Source organism: Saccostrea cucullata, unplaced genomic scaffold (assembly GCF_032062105.1).
Source record: "Saccostrea cucullata isolate Sc308-1 unplaced genomic scaffold, CSIRO_AGI_Scuc_v1 ctg193, whole genome shotgun sequence".
Taxonomy (NCBI): domain Eukaryota; kingdom Metazoa; phylum Mollusca; class Bivalvia; order Ostreida; family Ostreidae; genus Saccostrea; species Saccostrea cuccullata.
Genome location: NW_026926125.1, coordinates 237,661 through 256,950, shown reverse-complemented (window position 1 = coordinate 256,950; position 19,290 = coordinate 237,661). Strand labels below are relative to the sequence as shown.

At 33.5% G+C, this 19,290-nt stretch overlaps 1 protein-coding gene and 1 long non-coding RNA gene across 2 annotated transcripts; one reads left to right on the top strand and one right to left on the bottom strand.

The window, feature by feature from the left end:
• Positions 1 to 4,922: 4,922 nt before the first annotated feature.
• Positions 4,923 to 8,909, bottom strand: LOC134270856 (uncharacterized). Its single transcript, XM_062753100.1, has 3 exons — positions 8,813 to 8,909; positions 7,865 to 8,470; positions 4,923 to 5,613 (listed from the first exon to the last, which is right to left on the bottom strand). The coding sequence occupies exons 1-3, from the start codon at positions 8,823 to 8,825 to the stop codon at positions 5,306 to 5,308; spliced, it is 927 nt and encodes a 308-aa protein (XP_062609084.1). The 5' UTR covers positions 8,826 to 8,909; the 3' UTR covers positions 4,923 to 5,305.
• A 622-nt stretch (positions 8,910 to 9,531) lies between these two features.
• On the top strand, positions 9,532 to 18,202 carry LOC134270855 (uncharacterized). The gene is made up of 6 exons (XR_009992900.1): positions 9,532 to 9,617; positions 12,434 to 12,638; positions 13,786 to 13,837; positions 13,961 to 14,024; positions 15,378 to 15,453; positions 17,518 to 18,202. It is a non-coding gene; the product is annotated as an uncharacterized LOC134270855 (long non-coding RNA).
• Positions 18,203 to 19,290: the final 1,088 nt, after the last annotated feature.

The window sequence follows — 19,290 nt, the reverse complement described above, 5'->3', positions numbered from 1 at the left end:
CATCGAAATCAAAAACCAATACACAGAATTATGTATCTTAGTGTAGTCTACTTGTGTGCCAAGTTATATTGAAATCTGACCAAAACTGTAGGAGGAGTAGCATTTTGAAAAATTGTTTACAGACAGACAGACGGACAGACAGACAGACAGACGGACGGACGACGGACGCATTACTATCACATAAGCTCTTCTGGTCTCTGACCAGTAGAGCTAAAAATCATGACCCCCGGGGGTTGGGCGGGGCCACAATGGGGAATCAAATTTTTACAAAGAAATATATAGACAAAATCTTGAAAAATCTTCTTCTCAAGAACCACTGGGCCAGAAAAGCTGAAACTTAGGTGGAAGCATCCTGGGGTAGTGCAGATTCTAAATTATTCAAATCATGACCCCCGGGGGTAGGGTTGGGCCACAATGGGGAATCAAAGTTCTACATAAAGATATATGGGGAAAATATTTGAAAATCTTCTCAAGAACCACTGGGCCAGAAAAGCTGAAACTTATGTAGAAGCATCCCGGGGTAGTGTAGATTCTAAATTGTACAAATCATGATCCCCGGGGGTTGGGCAGGGCCACAATGGGGAATCAAAGTTTTACATAGAAATATATAGGAAAAATCTTCTTCTCAAGAACCACTGGGCCAGAAAAGCAGAAAATTATGTGGAAGCATCCTGAGATAGTGTAGATTCTAAATTGTTCTAATCATGACCCCTGGGGGTAGGACGGGGCCACAATGGGGAATCAATTTTTACAATGTTGAATCAAAGCATCCTATGGTAGTGTAGATTTCAAATTGTTTAAATTATGATCAGTTGGGTAGGGTGGGGTCACAATTTGTATTACAAGGGGGAAATTTGGTAAAGAACAGAATGTTCAAAGCTTCTCAGGTGAGCGATGTGGCCCATGGGCCTCTTGTTGTCATTGTTCTATTTATTGCTTTTGTAAAGTTTTATATCCCAACTGCTACTTTTCTCTTTCTTTATTATAAGTACAAACCAGTAGAGCTTCAGTCTCGACAGAGACTAATTCTGGTTTGGAACACATCGGTACTTTTCATATGATTAAAAGAAATTGCTAGGTGTTCCGAATAGGTGTGTATCAGTTCATCAAACTGACACACCTTTCTGCAGGGAATCAGTCTTTTTCTTGTGATTTTTAGGAAATCAGTAAAATATATTGATTTACTCTTCTATAGTGAAAAATCAGTAGAGGTATAATAGAACCTTTTAAAATAGTGATTATACTGGTATGGTGTAATCAAAGAGCTCCCATGAGTAATCAGTATACAATCAACACGAGAAGTTATGTAAGGCAGGGTAGCATAACTTAAAATAATTTATTTGTGAGGGGTTACCAGTACATGCATGTATGTTTTCAATTTCATTTTCTAAAGGAATCAAAAGAGAGAAAACATTCCAGAGGGAAAACTAGAAAACAATTTAAGGCAGGTGTTGGTGAAGGTGGGAGGAAGAGATTGAGGATAGAATTGTTGTTGTTCCTTTCCTAGACAACGTTTGATTTGAAAAGACCCATTACTATCTTTCAACTAATAAAAACGTTAAGAACTCCAACAATATTTATTTATAAAAATATATAACAAAAAAAGAGTGCAACCCTCACTAAAACAATGTATATACAAAGACAAGTCCTGAATAAAGGCACTATATATATATAATATATTTAATAACCTTAAATGTTATTTTGATTTTATATACAGCTTTGTAGAATAAAATACATGTAAATTCCAATTGATTTGAGTTAAATACGAGTACTAGTTAAATAAATGTTTCTAATCTACATGTATTTGATGTTTCTCTATAGTATAATTACACTAATGTAAGTTACTGAAGTAATGGAGGTAGATTATACATATTTGAGTAGATTAAATTAAATATCAAAATTCTGAACACCTATGGTATTCCACATGTGTTAAGCTTTCTGACTTATTCTATCATAGGCATAGTCTATGCATGAAACTGCTTTAAATGCTGCACTGCTGGTAAAATTTTACATAAACATTGTGTACAGATATACACTTTATGTACAAGAAATATAAAAGGTAGCTAAAAGCTTAAAAACACAAAAATAATAAATATCTAACAACAGCTGTTCATATTGAACAATCAATCCATACATATCCTGCATGAGCATCAATCTGGTCCCAAATGCATTTAACGAAAGACATGATACCCCACAGATAAAAATATAAGTTGTAATCAATACCTCAATCCATTCAAAAATATACCTTTATATAAAACACTAAATTTACTAACATATAGCAATCCCACAACAGTACACAAAAAGTACTGCATTTTAAAATTAATAAATTCACTGTACATTACATACTTGTATTTTCCTTTTTACAATCTCAGTATATATACTTGTATATAAAATCATGCATTTTTCTCGGACAATAAAAGCACTTCAAACAAATGTAAGCAAAGAAAAAACAAGATGTGTTTGTGAAACACTGATTCCCCCGTACAGCAACATAGTGAAGGTTAAGCTTTCTCTAATGCTGATCAATTATGTTGGTATCTTAAAGCCATATATGGCGTAACTGATCAAAAAATATATTTTTGAAAAATACAAAATTAAGTAAAGAAATATAGTTAATACATTTAAATCAAAACTTTTCATACAATTCTGAACACGGAGAACACCTCGTTTCAACTAATAATACGATTTTGTCTTCTCTGTAATGTGTTATTTAAATCTTTTGTGTTTTCTTCCGAGTCGGAGAAAATTCCGAGAATCCAAATTAAATTGTGATATCTTTATATCGCAGTTGACTTAGATTTTGTAATTTATGGAAAAGTTCTATCTTTATATAAAGTAATGATACAAATAATAAGTTATTATAATTTTAGTCTAATAATTTTCATTATACATACGCCATATATGGCTTTAAGTAAGGCCTTTTCAGAAGAAATACATATGTGAAATAAAAAACCCTAGCACCACCTGTTGAAGGGTTATGACCAAGGCAAACGTTTTTAAATGAAGGACAAACTCTGGGTCAAGGTCAAAGGGTCAACGTTGTTGGTTTCTAATAAAAGGCCTTGTCTCAAAGATTACATATGGTAAGTATGAGAGCGCTGGCCCTTACTGTTCAATAGATATGGCCAAGGTGAAAATTTGTGAAAAGAAGGTCAAACTCCAAGGTCAAGGTCAAAGTTGATGATATCCAATGAAAGGTTTTCTCACAAGGATTACATATTTGAAGTATGAAAGCCCTAGCCCTTACCATTCAAAGTTATGACCAAGGTTAAATTTTTTTCGTAAGTACAGAAATCTCCAAGGTCAAGGTCAAAATTCTTGGTTTTAAATGAAAGGTCTTGCCAAAAAGAAGTGATATTTGAAAAATGAAATTCCTTGTAACTACCGTTTAAAACTTATGACCAAAGTAAAAATTTGCAAGTGGGTCTAACTCCAAGGTCAAGGTCAAAAGGTCAAGGTTTTTGGTATCAAATGAGAGGTCTTGTCACAAAAATTGAATATATGAAGTATGAAAGCCCTAGTACTAACCCTTCAAAAATTATGGTCAAGGTTGTATTTTTAAAGTAAGTCAAACTTCAAGGTCAAGGTCAAAGGGTCAAGGTTCTTGGTATCAAATGAAGCGTCTTCTCACAAGAATTACATATGTGAAGTATGAAATCCCTAGCATTTCCTGTTTTAAAGTTATAGCCAAGGTTTAAGTTTTTTTTATAAGTACAGAAATCTCTAAGGTCAAGGTCAAAAGGTCAAGGTTGTTGAAATCCAATGAAAGGTCTTCTCACAAACAATATACATGTCAAGTATAAATGTCCTGGTATCTACTGTTCAAAAGATATGGCCAAAGTAAAAGTTCAAAATTTTTGTGTAAAAGTGGGTCAAACTCCAAGGTCAAGGTCAAAAGGTCAAATTTGGTGGTACCCAAAGAAAGGTCTTGTCACAAGGAATACACATGTGAAATATGAATGCCATAGCTCCACTAGATCAGAAGTTATGGGCAAGGTTAAAGTTTTTGCAGACAAACAGAGAGACAGAGAGACAGACGGACACGACAAAAACTATATACCTCCGAAACTTCGTTTACGGGGGCACAAAAACATCTGTCATAAAATAAAAATCATAAAACCAGATGATGTTTTTGTGAAACACTGATGCCCCTGTATGGCAGCTCTTAGCAAAGGTTCAAGATTCTCAAATGCAAGGAAAACTCAAAAGTACAAGCTAGGTCAAGAGATAAAAAAAATCCCCCTCCCCCAAATATGACAGAAGGAAAACACCTGTGAAATAAAAAAAAGAACTAGCATCAAGGCATTCAAGGGTCAAGGTCAAAGTTTATATGCCCCAAAACAATTGATTACATGCATGGGCATAAAAAGATACAGAGTGAAAGAAAAAGCTTGAATTTTGTATTATTGATATGTATGTGATATCATTTTATGTTTTATTGATGGAAGACCCATTGGTCAAGAAATCTTTTAATGAGGTGGCTTGCTTAGTGTTGTTTACCAATTGTTAATGACCGTGGTATAATTTATAAAGTATAAAGTTAACATTCAGTGGATGCATGTAAACATAACATAAATGCACTGCTTTTGTACTAAATAATAAAATAAATAGATTATGTAGCACGAGTATTTGCTTTTTTATAAAAATCTGCTTCATTGTAAAGTAAAACAGAATACTTAAATAAAATATCTTTTCCCAAACTTCAACTTGTTGAAAGTTTGGTCTACAATTACCTCTCTCACATGTACATATAGGAAAGTTTTGCAATACTTTAGAGCACTCATGAATAAACTATAAATATAACTATTATACATGTACTAGAAAAATTCACAAGTTTTGAAATATAATTAGATTTACAGGTTGCAATTTGCATTTTAAGACTCTCTGAATACATGTACTAATCATGTAAATAAATACCATTATTAGAAAACTTGAAACATCTCGCAACGACTTGAAGGTTATCAAGTTTAAATCATTTCATAACCAAATCCTTTATTGCACGCTAGATTAAAGATTTTGCAAGCTGCGTAGATATACAATGTATGCACATGTATTTGTATATACTTAATATCTGGATTTTTTCCACTAAAGAATGTATTAAAAGTATAAATGAGAAAATTATACTTTGGTGTCCAATTAAGGCATAAACATTTTTTTTTCATAACTTTTACAACAATCCACTACAAAAATAAATTTAAATCTGAATAAAAATGCCTTCAATATAATACAGTCAGATTTAATACCCAAACATTGACTTCAAAATTAGAAGTAAAGTATGGAGATCGAACTATAACCCAACAACATATCATCTACAATTTGTCTTAACGGCCACCGCTTTCCCAATCAGGAACCCAGGATCAATGTTCCCCTGTTTCGTTGGAGGACGGACAAGTTTGGCATATGAAAAGTTATCTGTTTCCATCCAGCAGTGAGTGACTTCTTTTACTTTCTCGCGAGCCTTGCGATGTTGCTGTAGCTGTGTTGTGATGTCAGAGAGACGTACTCGAGGAATTTGGAGGACAGCCGCCGAGAACCCTGTACATACTGACCACATACCAGTAGATAACAGCTGATCTGTGGACCGTCCCTGCCAAACATTCCAGGCAAAATTACCTAAAAAGGAATATATATTTTTTCCAAATATTTTGTCTTTAAGTTTCATATACAAAATGTATGTATGTAAAAATGTTTAAAAATTCATTTATGAAAAAATCACACAGATGCTACAGATTGTGACAAGGAATATGCAAAATGTGAAAACCTTAATTAGCACCAACCATTTCGATTATAGTCAAGATTACAGTTTTTCAAAAGTAGGTCTAACACCCATAAGATGATGATGTCAATATAGTGGGAAGATCTTAATTTACACAAGAAGTACATGTGAAATATGCATGAATCTAGCCCTGGCAAAAACCTTCGATCAGAAATTATATGGCCAAGGTTAAAACTTGGACAAATGTCAAGGTCATATGGTAAAAAATATTGTAAAGACTTGTGGCATGAAATGTAATAATAAATACATATGTGTGTGTTAGGGCTGTCACGGTTCCAAAATTTTTCGGGTCGGGTCGGTTCTGATTTTTTGAGGTTCGGTTTCGGGTTTCTCGGGTCGGGTAGGTAGTGGAAGAAAAGCTCATGATTTGTATTATTTTCAACAATAAAAAGAATATTCTCATTTAATCTTAGAAATTGCAACATTATAACTAGTTTAAAGTAGCCTCCTGACTAGACAACAACTGTACCAAATTATTTTTAAATCATCTTTCAGGGTTTCAGATTGAAATAAGTAACTACAGGACATCTGGCATATTTACCAGAAAAGTTATACGCCATTCTGTCCTAAACTTCCTAAAATTATAGGCCAATAGAAAAGTGAAACTAACTCAGATTTCTGTCAGACTTTTACAAAATAGTCATTTTATTACATAAAATATTCAAACTTGTATACAGTGGACCTTCAGATATCCGGACGCCAGATATCTGGATGCTTCAGTATCCGGACGATTTTTCATCGGAACGAAATTTTTAAATGCTGTGTTGTCTTGTTTATTTGGTGATTCAGATATCCGGATGCTTCACATATCCGGACAAATGGACTGGGAACCAAAGCGTCCGGATAAATGAGGGTCCACTGTATTAATTTTCCTTTTAATAAGGTGGAAATACTATTTTGTTTCTTTTAAACAAAATTAATATATTGAAACAGAATGGTAATTGTTTTTTTTTTTAATTCCATTCAATGGGTATTTAACTTATATTAGTGTGTGTTTATTTCTTGTTATTTCTTGGGATGGGATTACAATTTTTAAAAATAGTAATCCAAAAATTAGACTTGTATCTCTGATGATATTCAATGTATAATTACGTTTAAAGATTACCTAGACTATTTTTTTTTTCCTTAGTAAAACCTTGCAACATTGTCCGTTTCCTGCTATTAGTCCGACCCCATATTCAATCATGGCGGTAAAAATAACATTATGCATGGATTCCTTTGATGTTTTAAACATTCATCACTACTTTATTATCCTTGCAGTTGGGTTTGGAAATAAAATTATAGAGTATTTTGTCAAGAACTATATTTATACCAAAATGTCATTGGCTGATTGAATCGGCAGTTGCAGAAAGTAGAGAAAAACAATCGGATCTGAATGGAGGAAAAATTACACGACTGGCCTTTACATACAGAAGATAATCGGCCATTGTGTCTGTTCAATGTCAAACTTTTAGGCCAACATGGCAGGTAAACTTTTATTGGCAAATGGCCGACGCCAATCTGAAACCCTGCCTTTTAATGACAATTTACTAACAAAACTCTCGTTTTTGACGCCATTTTATAGTAAAATCTACTCGATTATACAAATCGGAACCGAACCGAATTCCAGAAAAACGGAACCGTACCCGACCCGAATTAATTGTTCCGCGGTTCCGGGTCATTTCGGGTACCCGTGACAGCCCTAGTGTGTGTGAAATATTAAAGCTAGCTGATCTTTAATAAATTTGAAGTTATGACAGGCTTAAGTTTTTTAAAAGTAATGTATGTCAAACACCAAGGTATATATTAGACCAGCTACTATTGCTAAAATAAAAGTTTAATTAGTACAATTTTTTTCAAAGTAAATCAAATTTCAAGGTCAAAGGTCAATGAAATTAGGTCAAATGTGATGGTATCCAATGAAATACTAGGGGATGTAGTTAAAGAATGAGGGTATACATGGTGAGGACAACTCCCCACTCTGAGACAATACATTTCTCAAGTTTTAAAATTAATACAAAAGTCCTATTTTTCAAAACTAATTGTCAGTTAGTACATACAACATATTTGATTAATTTATTTAAGCTTCAAGCTGACTCTGATCAATACCTAAACATACTGCACCAATGGAGAAAGACAATGTGTTGAAGAACCGCTTGTCCTTTTCAGCTTTGGCTTCAACAGCCTTGACCACAGGTGACATAAGAACTTCACAGCCTTGTAGCATATCCTGAACCTGTCTGGACTGCATTACCAAAGCCATCATATCCTCGTCCCATAAAGCCACAGGCTGGTGACCATTTTCCGACCCCCTTCTTTGATTATCACAGATTTCGGAAGCTTCCCTTTGTAAAAGACTAACAATTCCACATATATTATTTAATCGTAGCACTAAACTGTTCAGATTGGTCTTAAATCTACATGGCACTGTCACTGAGGTTTCCAAGGCAACCTCACAGACTTGACAGGACAATTTAATGTAGACCGTCTCTGATGTTATTGTCAGGAGTTGCCGGAGGAATAACATCCAGTTTGACACATTGTGCGCTCTTGTTGCACCATAGTATTGGTCCATACACTGCAGAAAGCTGTGGGTGGCTGCCAGAAACTCATCATTTCTGTGGAGATTGATGTCCTTGACATTCTTCAGATAGGTGAGGAGATGACAAACGACCTTGACATCTTCAGCTACAGGGTCAACCAAAAAATGGAGACCTGTGTGAGAAACAATCATTTAGCATTATATATATATATTTCAAGTACATTTCTCCCGACAACAACATGCATTTTGTGGGACCCATGAACCAAACCATGCACTTACAACTGGTTGACTGACATTTCACACATCATATGTGTGAATATAAAGTACGTTGTTTAGTGAAAAAAAAAATGCTAGGTAGAAATGATTAACATTTATAGTGAAACATAGTGTGAGAACTTTAAATACCCCCACCCCCCAATTTGTTTTCACAACAACATTGTGTTTCCTGTAAATTATAAACTGGAGACATGAATTATTTTGATATAAAATATATTTATGACTCCTCATAAACTGACCATTTGTAGACATTACTGCTGTAAAGCCCCCGACAGGTCCATGGTGATATCGTCGTCCTATATTGATATTCAAGTCACCTCTGCATTTCCTCCAAAAACGTCAACAACGGGAGGTGTTATTTGTTAAGAAAAAATCAATATTTCAAACATTAAATTTTTATCATAAAAAGTTTTTTTTAGTGTTAAATGCGACCAAAAATTAGATTCCAACGGATGTATTTTACATTTTTTTAAATTTTAAACAAAATTTTAAATAAAACTACAAAGATGAAAAGAAGAAGAAATATAGATAATTATTTCTCCCTCTATTTTCACTCAATTTCTCATCAGGTAAATTAGGAATATGGTATTGAGGATGAAATATTTAAAAAAAATGTTGTTTTTTTTCATCGGTTATCTAAAGTTGCATTTAAATTCTGTTAATTACCATTAATTTTCACCTATTAATGACGACTGTCTCGGTCAACAAGAGTTTATCTTGAAAAAATATCAGTGTACCTCACTTGTAGGAGACGACGGCGGGATTCACGACGGCACTGCAGCAACGATTTCAGATGTCACCGCCGCGAAGACCCGCCCCTTTATTTTGTTATGAAAATGTTTTCACGTGTTTCCTAATGTGACGATGAAAACTGCGCTCTACGAGTGGTTCGTTATATCCATTTACGTGTTGTATAAATTGACAGAACAAACTTTGAAGTTTTCTGAACACGTTTTCCACATAGCATATGGAAATAAACAGATAGAAGAAATGGAATTGGCGAAAATTGCCAAAAATCTCGTCAAGTGTGTAACTTCCGGAGAGGTGAGTTGTTTTGTGTTCAAAGTGTTGTGCACTGTCAATGTCACGCCGAATATTTTACAGAATTTTCAATCGATGGCTGTAATATTGCAAAAAATATAAGAAAGAAAAGGAACCAATTTTTTTGGGGTGGTGTCAAGCAAGAATTAATTCTTTGACAAACAAACCGAATCAAGGTCACAGATGATATATTCTGATATTATCAGGATTATCAGATTATAGAGGCCGGGGACTCAAATATAAAGTAACTATGAATCGATGTTATATTAGCAAATAATGTGTTTTCTCCACACTATACCCTCTTGACACATGGTGCATGAATGGCAATGCACTTATGTTTTTTAATTCTGCTTATGGGCATAGTACATGCATAATGCAACACTATTTTATTATTATGCTGACTGTTGTAATTATTTATGCGGCAATCTATTTGACTTTTTCTTGAAAATATCGGTGCTTAAACAGCGCACTTGCAAGAACTCATTCAAAATATTCATGCTAAAATTGTTTGCATGCTTTATTTTGGTTAAATTTTCTTTATAGGTCCAGTCCAAAAGCAACACATCTTTATTTTCTGTTATGTTACAAGCCTTATTTGTTTACAAGTCACAATAAAATTTTCTTTCACATCCTTCACAAGTCATATAAAAAAGCGTTTTAATGACCCTATAAAATCAGTTCATCTAACGATCTGTATGTAATTAGTTTGAAAGTTTGTTGTACACATTAATCTAAAGTTCCTTAGAATAATATAACTGTTTTCAAATAATATTTGTAATTTTCTCCTTCTTGTGTCAATTGTATAAATTAAGTTTATATATTTAATAAAATTACATATATTAGTATTTTCTCTATGGCGTAATCGATAAGGCATCGGACTGTCAATCTCATGGTCGTGAATATAGCAAGTTGGAAGAATTATATTAAAGCCGTGCACTATTTCGGCATAGTATGTTTACGCTATATAAATTAAGCACTATGAAAGAAATTAATGATGGGTTATATAGAGAAAACTACAGGAAGCATAATAATAGCAAATAATGTGTTTTCCCACACTATGGTACTAGTATCATGAATGGCAATAACTTATGTTTTTTAATTCTCTTATGGGACAGTTATAAAATGCTTTAAAAAGGCCTACAATGTTTGTATTGTAGAGGAGTGGGTGATGTAGCATTCTCTTGAATTAAGGTCAAGATTATATAATGAAAGGTCCTACAGATTTATCAAACTTTTCCATAAATTCCTTCATTGATGCTTTACAACTTTAGCTTGGTCAAATAAGGTGTTTCGGGGCATAATTTGTAGGTTAACAAGATGAAAATATGTATTTTAAACTGTCACTTAATTTCAATGAAAAATTAAGAAAATCAGTCATGAACACGGGAGTTTTTTTAGTATTCGGCAAAGGGATAACTTGTATCCAGATTGCCTACAATCTCTGGAAAACGGTAATTAGTATGTTCATGGCCTCTTCTTCAAAACAATATCAAATTTATTATAGGTATCCGGTTTACTTTTCATATGATTTCAAATTGAGTGACATGGAAATACATGTACCCTATTTTCTACATAATTCTGCTAAAGCCATAAAGTACGGGAAAAAGAAAGTTGAAATTGATTATGACGTCATAATGGATCTAGCAAAAAAATTAGTCTCATTATTTACTAGATCTTGACCTTAACTGTTACACTGAAGGTGTGTGATAAATGCAATACAATGTATAGTGATGCCCTTACAATGAACTGACACCTACAGCAAAGTGATTCTCGTCTTCATTGCTTTGAAATATTATAAACAATTATTGGATGTAAAAATTTTTTAAATTACTTTTATAACAAAAAATCAAAATCATCAATCCAGCTGGCAGGTTTTACTGTACTGCACTGTTTTCTGTCATTGATAAATGTCAATATGAGGCACTGTTTTGGTATTTATTAGCTGCCAAAAAGTGATATCAACGAATTATTAGTATGTTCATGGCCTCTTCTTTAAAACAATTTGATCACGGTGCAATATATTGCACTATGTGTCAAACCCTGCCTACTTTTCATATACATTTCAAATTGTTATTATTACACTGTTGTAATTATTTATGCGGCAATCATTTGACTTTTTCTAAAATTCTGCTAAAGCCATTGCAAGAACTCATTCAAAATATTCATGCTAAAATTGTTTGCATGCTTAGTTATTTTGGTTACTAGTACTCAAAAAATTTTCTGTCCAAAAGCAACACATCTTTATTTTCTGTTATGTTAGTAAGCCTTATTTGTTACACTGATTCTGTGTGATAATTTTCTTTCACATCCTTAATCAAGCGTCATATAAAAAAGCGTTTTAATGACCCTATAAAATGAGTTCATCTAACGATCTGTATGTAATTAGTGAAAGTTTGTTGTACACATTAATCTAAAGTTCCTTGAATAATATAACTGTTTTCAAATAATATTTGTCTATTTTCTCAAATTGTGTTTGTATAAATTAAGTTTATATATTTAATAAAATTACATCAATCAGTGATCGTCTCTATGGCGTAATCGATAAGGCATCGGACTGTCAATCTCATGGTTATAAACAGTGTTTTACTGAAAATAAAGCCGTGCACTGTTTGGCTGTCATATATAAATCCTTAGACCACTATGCGAGAATAGTAGGGTATGGGTTATATAGAGACAAACTGACAGGAAGCATAATAATAGGTGATATCACTTTTTGCCAGTAATTACCAAAACGGCACCTCATAAATGTCTCTTAAACAAATGCATGAAGATTTACTAAATTATATTCTAACAGTTCTTTAAACAATTTGTCTCTTCAGAGTATTGCGGTGGAATCCTTTTGGCAGAAGCAGCCGTGTGTGATTACGTTTTTGCGGCGGTTCGGATGACCTTTCTGTCGACTGAGTGCTAAGCAGCTCAGTCTCATCAAGCCACAGCTGGACGCCCACAATGTCCGCCTGGTCGGGGTCGGCCTGGAGGAAGTGGGGGTCGAGCAGTTCATCCAGGGAGGATTCTTCAAAGGAGGTCTGTACTATTTTGTTTCAGAAATATGTAGGTATAAGAATGAATGTGTAAGAGAATTTTTATTTTTACCTGTTTCTCAAATAAAATTGTTTGCATGTAAAAAAAAAATACTGTGACTAGAGGCATATGAAGTTACTTTTTTGAAAGGAAAATGAATTAATTAAAAGTATTACTATTCTGGACAGTAAGACACACTTAATTATAACGAAGTGCAAGGGATGGACGATTTTTTATTCTTTATAAATCTAATTTGTTATATTGGTCCACAGATCAAAATATACTTTAAAGCCATGCAAGGAATGAAATTAATCAATTCGTTGTTTATATAGTGTCAATTTGTTATTATATAATATTATATTTGCTATAAGCGTGCTTGATTTAGCCCTCAATATGCCTCACCGTATCTAGAATATAGTTCATAAACAGAGAAAAATCAAAAATCTCCATTTCCATATTAGAGGACAATATAGGATGGCAGCAAACATGCAGTTATTGAAATTATGTCATTCCCAGATCCCTCAAATCAATTTACATTGTATAATGAAGATAAAATGAAGTGGATTTTAAGGTAGATTAATTCATTATTGGTGCCCTATTGTTTGTGGAACACTTGATCTCTGTAAAAGGATGGAGAGATATTCTGTATCCTTTTGTCATCAGCAGATGCCAGTAAAAGTTACATGATGTTGAAACAAGTCAAAAGAAAATCTGAACATTAACTTTATAATTATCAGCACTTGTCAATACCATAATGCAGTTTTCACACCAGAGCATGACCATTTTTAACTGATTATTTGCTCAGCATATAATAGTAAATTACAGGAAATCATTTTTCTGTTTCCAATTTTCAACTTGCAATCATAGCTTTAATCAAATTAATGTTTGGTAAAAGCATAACAATGTATTTAATTATCAGAGTGTTTGCTTTTATTATTGTTTGCTGTCATGTTATGTTGTATTCATTTTCCAGGGGTGCAGGTCCTTAGGAATTGAAAAACATTGTAGCGAGGGGCATTTATTTAAAAAAAGTAGAAGGAGATTGAGATCGAAGAATATACCAGAGTAACCAGCTAGGGGGATTGAGGTTGGAAAATTTATCTGGTATATGTAATGTAATAATGTAAATAAATTGGTTTTAATTTTTCAGAGCTCTACATTGACACAAAGAAACAGTGTTATAAAAAGTTAGGATTTAAAAGGTAAACAATTACAGCAATCAAATCATCTTTATTGTATACAACTTTATTTTTCTGATAGTTCATTATTGAAGGTTGAATTAAAATGTGGAGATTTTCTTATAAATGTTATCAAATTTGTCATAGGTTGAATCTACTGAGTGTTTTTCCCTCAATGCTCACCAAATCATCTAGAGATGCTCTTAGTAAAGTAATTTTTTTTGTTAAAAAATTCTTGATGCTGAAACTCAGTGCATTTAAACTAAAAATTTAGTTTAATTAGCATAAAAAGTGATTTATTAAGCATTATGTATTAAACAATGCATTAATGTTCACATTGAACATGTATTATCATTAAAGTAGATCTTAACATTATGTAAATTTTTTTTATCACAAAACATTGAAAACACATCATTTTTAGCTCACCTGAACTTTTCTGATCAAAATTTGTCCGTCGTCTGAAATTGTCATAAACTTTTCACATTTTCATCTTCTCAAGAACCACTTAGCAAATTTCAACTAAACTTGCCACAAAGTATCCTGGGTGAAGGGGATTCAAGTTTGTTCAAATGAAGGGCCATGTCCTCTTCCAAGGGGAGATAATTATGAATTAGTGATAAATTAATTTATGGTAACTTTTAGAAATCTTCTTCTCAAGAACCAGTGGGCCAGGAAAGATGAAACTCATGTGGATTGGAAGCATCCTCACATAATGTAGATTCAGGTTTGTTCAAAGCGTGACCCCTGGGGGTAGGCTGGGGCCACAATGGGGTATCAAAGTTTAACATTGGAATGCATAGGTGAAATCTTTAAAAATCTTCTTTCCAAGAACCACTGGGCCAGGAAAGATGAAACTCATGTAGAAGCATCCTCTGGTAGTAAAAATTCAAGATTGTTCAAATCATGACCCCCAGCAGTAGGGGGGACACAGTGGGGTATCAAAGTTTAACATACTAATACATAAGAAAAATCTTTTTCTCAAGAACATTGAAGCCATGATTAATGGTCTTTGTCATATGGAAGCATCCTCTGGTAGTGTAGATTCAAGTTTGTTTAAATCATGACCCCTTGGGGTAGAGTGGGGCCACTAGGGTGACCAAGGTTTTATGCAATAATATATGGGGAAAATTCCTCACAAAGCCATGATTGATCATCAATTTTTAAAATTATCAAAACAGGTACATGTGTTTGTATAATGTTTAATGTCCCTCTCCAGAATATTTCACTGATATGGAGACATGCATGTACATATGTAATGTAGATTTAAATTTGTTTAAATCATGACCAATTAGGAAAGTAGAGGAGCCATTAAAGTGAATCATAAGACTTTATAAAAAAAAAATCATTTTTAATTATAAAAAGCAAAGCCATTACGTGTCATAATAATTCAAAAGCATTCTTAGGAATTGTAGATTTAAGTCGGTTCAAATACCCCCTCCCCCTTCCCCTGAACCCACTTATATAATAAATTTAAACTTTTCAATACTGAACTGATTTTTGCTTTTACCTAACCAGTTGCTCATGTGAGCGATGTGGCCCCTGGACCTCTTGTTTTATCATTTAGGCACAGCAAGAAAATATAAGTGGTGACTTCAGAGGAGACGGTTTTCAAAATGGTGGAACCCTTGTTGTAGCTCCTGGTCAGTATATTATGTTAGACTACTCAATATCTGTGTCTACCGGGGTACATATTTTACTTTTAAAGAGAAAAAAAAGATCATAGCTTATACTAGATCTAAAAGGTTTTAGTTTGCAGAATTCCCATTTTACTTCTGTACCGGGTACTTGACATCTAATTGTCTACATTGTATATATATTTATGGCACACTATTTTCACCAAAAAATGAATGGAACATACAGGGGTGTTTCACAATATATGTCACACATCTAAATGGGCATAATCTGAATATTGAGCATGATAACAAAAATACCAAAACACTATAGGAAAGCAAATAGATCTAAAATTATGATATTGCAAAGTACTGGGGAAATTATAACATACCATGAAGTAACTGATGATATAATCAGTGACCTCATAATGTCAGCTTTTCTCAAAATGGAGTACAACTTGCAGCAAAAATTTGTTGTAAACTTTAATTATAAGAACGATATCCTGAATATTGTACAGGGTGTGATGATGAAAAATATTCAGACCACAAATTGTTGTCTAGTTTTCATATATTAAGAATAATAAGAGAGTTTGAACTAAATTTCAATGTTAAGATGAAAGACAGCTAAATCCTGCCCCCCCCCCCCCCCCCCAAAAAAAAAAAAAAAAAAAGAGGTGAGAACAATATTAAAGTGAAATCAATCATTGAAAAAACCTCATGAAAGTTAGATGGAAAATGGATTGTAACAATGTCGGTTATTGCATCTAGTGTATATATTTTAAGAAATCTTAAATTTGAGCTGTTTGTCTGCATACACGATTTAACCAAATATATCTGCATACAAGATTTAAAGCCAGTTGACTTTCAGAGCTGGTTCAAGTTTGCAAGATTGACTCAAAGGAAGAGTGAAAGAAGTGGACACCAGTTAACACATGCTGGTAGTTCTGAAACGACACATTTATTTATATGCAACTTTAAATAAAAAAAAAAGATATGGCTTTTGAGGATTCTAAAAAGCCAGATATAAAACAAGAAAAGTCTCAAGTATCCTGTGAAACTTACAAAACAGTGGTCAGAAATTTCCAAGCATTAGTCTCATAAGTTATTTAGGATGTAATGTTGGGAAACACTTGGAAAATAACATTTCTAGGATTTGTTGCCATAGTAACTGAAGTGGAGAATGTTGGGTACTTCTGACTCCAAAAAATAATTTTGAATTTATGCTGATTAAAATGATATATAAAATGTATATGTAGCTTTAGTTGTCATTTATCTATCTGTCTTTAGATGTGTGACATATATTGTGAAACACCTGTATATGTAGTTTCACAGTTAACAAACAATCTCAAAACATAGTGTAATTATGCCCCCTTTAAAGAAGGGAGGGCATATTGCTTTGCTGCTGTCTGTCTGTTTGTCTGTTGGTCCACCAACAGTTTCTGTTCATTCTGTTCATTCATTGAAAAATGGGAGGGTATATAGAAATTAGAATGTTCGTCTGTCCGTCTGCTATGTTTCTGGGTACTCATCTCTTATCTGCAATTCCTCTCATACCACTAATTGAATTTGATGAGACATTCACAGAATCTTTATAACATATTGCCTCCTATTTTACTTTTTGATCCAACACTTTTGGGTTTCCCGTAGCAAAACATGGACACTGCCACAATGCCATTATATTAATATGGGAGGCAGAGGGTATCATTTAGCTAGCTCATTGCTCACAGTATCTCTAAAATTCTTTACAGAGGTTACACATACTGAAAGGAAATTTGGTTTATAGATTGATCATTAGAATATCTAGCTCAAGTTCTGTTTTGAGTAAAATCAAGCCATTTTGGACAGAGTCATGCATCTTGAGCTTAGTAAATTCCAATTATTTGGGGGGGGGGGGCATAAGTGTTTTACAAACATCACTTGTTATGATGTAATAAATACAAAAGTAAATTGTAAATATGATTTTAATTCTCCGAAACATCAAGTCCTGGTGCATGTCCCATCATGATTCATTTCTAATGAACCAAGGGAATTCATTTCCTATGGGCATTCTTCTAGCTCTCAGGAAAAATCTAATGCATCGGTTTTTTTTTATAGGAGGAAAAGTTTTATTGTCCTTCAAACAAGAAAATCCTAGTGACCATATCGAGTCCAGTGAGATACTCAGAGTGCTTGGGATCAAGGAACCAGAGTCCTAGCTTCTGCTTTCTCCATTAGTCCATGATTGACCTAAAAAGGGCATTAATTAGCTAGAATTTAATCAATTTATCACTGAAAAATTTAATTTGTACATGTTTCATTTTGAAAAATCCAATAATAAATGTGATTTGTGATGTATGAAGCTTTCTTTATAATTGTAAGCTAAAGCTTTATTTTTGTAAAGCACAATTCTTTTATTTGGATTTCAAATATGATACATTATATGGTTTAGTCACTTCATTTATAACTAACATACTTCATTTAAAAATAAACTAAACTGCTGATTCAAAACATAATACATGTACAAATATTCATTTCTCAGGTAATTTTTTTCTTGCTGCATTTTAATAACCTTGCATTACTCCATCCATTTGTACCAGTTATTGTTTTACTTTTATTTTATTCTTGTATTTACATGTTTTTATTTTTGTATACATGTTGTTGTCCAAGGGTAAAATATTTGCACGCTAATGATACTGAGCACAGAAAATATGAAAATGTGTTCAGTGGAGAAATATGTGTAATGTTTTGCATCTTTGTGCCATAGTCATTTGTATACAGTAATAAATTGCTCAAGATCTCATTCTTTTTCTTTATTTGCATACAAGTAAATAAACATTTTCAAGTCAAAAGCATCCTTGCAATGCTAGATGTCCTGAGTCATCATGTTTTCGTTGGACCCAAAGCATATTTCATTTGTGGGCTTGTTTCTCTCATTGAGAAGTACCAATCAAATTAAAGCTTTCATGAATAGTTGGATAAGGATTCAATTGACACTGCAAATGCACGTTATAAGCTTTTTAATATCATAAAATGGCTTAATGTGATTGGTTGAAAGATAAGATTTGCAATTTTTTCAGAAGACGTTGCTTTATTCAGCCCACAAAATATTGAATGAAATTTGCCAGGGGTCCATTAGCAACATGTTGACTCAGGACCCCTGTCATTGCGAGGATGGGTTGAATGAAGTTGGTCATATATATAACTAAGGTTTTAAATGCCTTGGCCTGTGAATGTTAGCCTGTGGAGCTCAGTTGATGGAGAGTCTGAATAGCAATGTAGGGGTTCATGGTTCAATTCCTGGTCCATATCCCCTATTCCTTTTGCATAAATTGGCATTGTTAACCTAACCTTGGACTTGCAGATAATAGTCATGCCAGGGGCATATTAAAAAAACTTTAGTGATACATTTGAGGGCGAAGACAAATTAAAGGAGGAGGAGTGTAATGGTTTGAGCCATGGAGGTCAGTTGGTGGAGCACCTTTTTAATAATACTGAGGTCCATAGTTCAACTCCAGGACAATATACAGTCATTGACCACCTGTAGAGTAAGTCATGCCAGAGGCAAATAAGAATCTGGGTTGTGCCTTCAAAGACAATTGATATTAGGGGAGCTCAGTTGGTAGAGTGGCTCACTAATGATGCAGAGGTCCCAAGTTCAATTCCAAGTCCAGCCACACATTTTCTCCTTTCTTGTAACTTTCCTGTTGCAGTTTGACTTCAAATATGTTGTAACCCAAAAGAAAGGACTTGTTTCAATAAACCTGTGAAATATGAAAGCCAAAGCATCAACTGCTCAAAAGTTGCATTATATGGCTATTTGCAAAGTACCAGTATTTTTAGCTCACCTGAGCCGAAGGCTTTTTTCTGATCACAGTCTGTCTGTCCGTC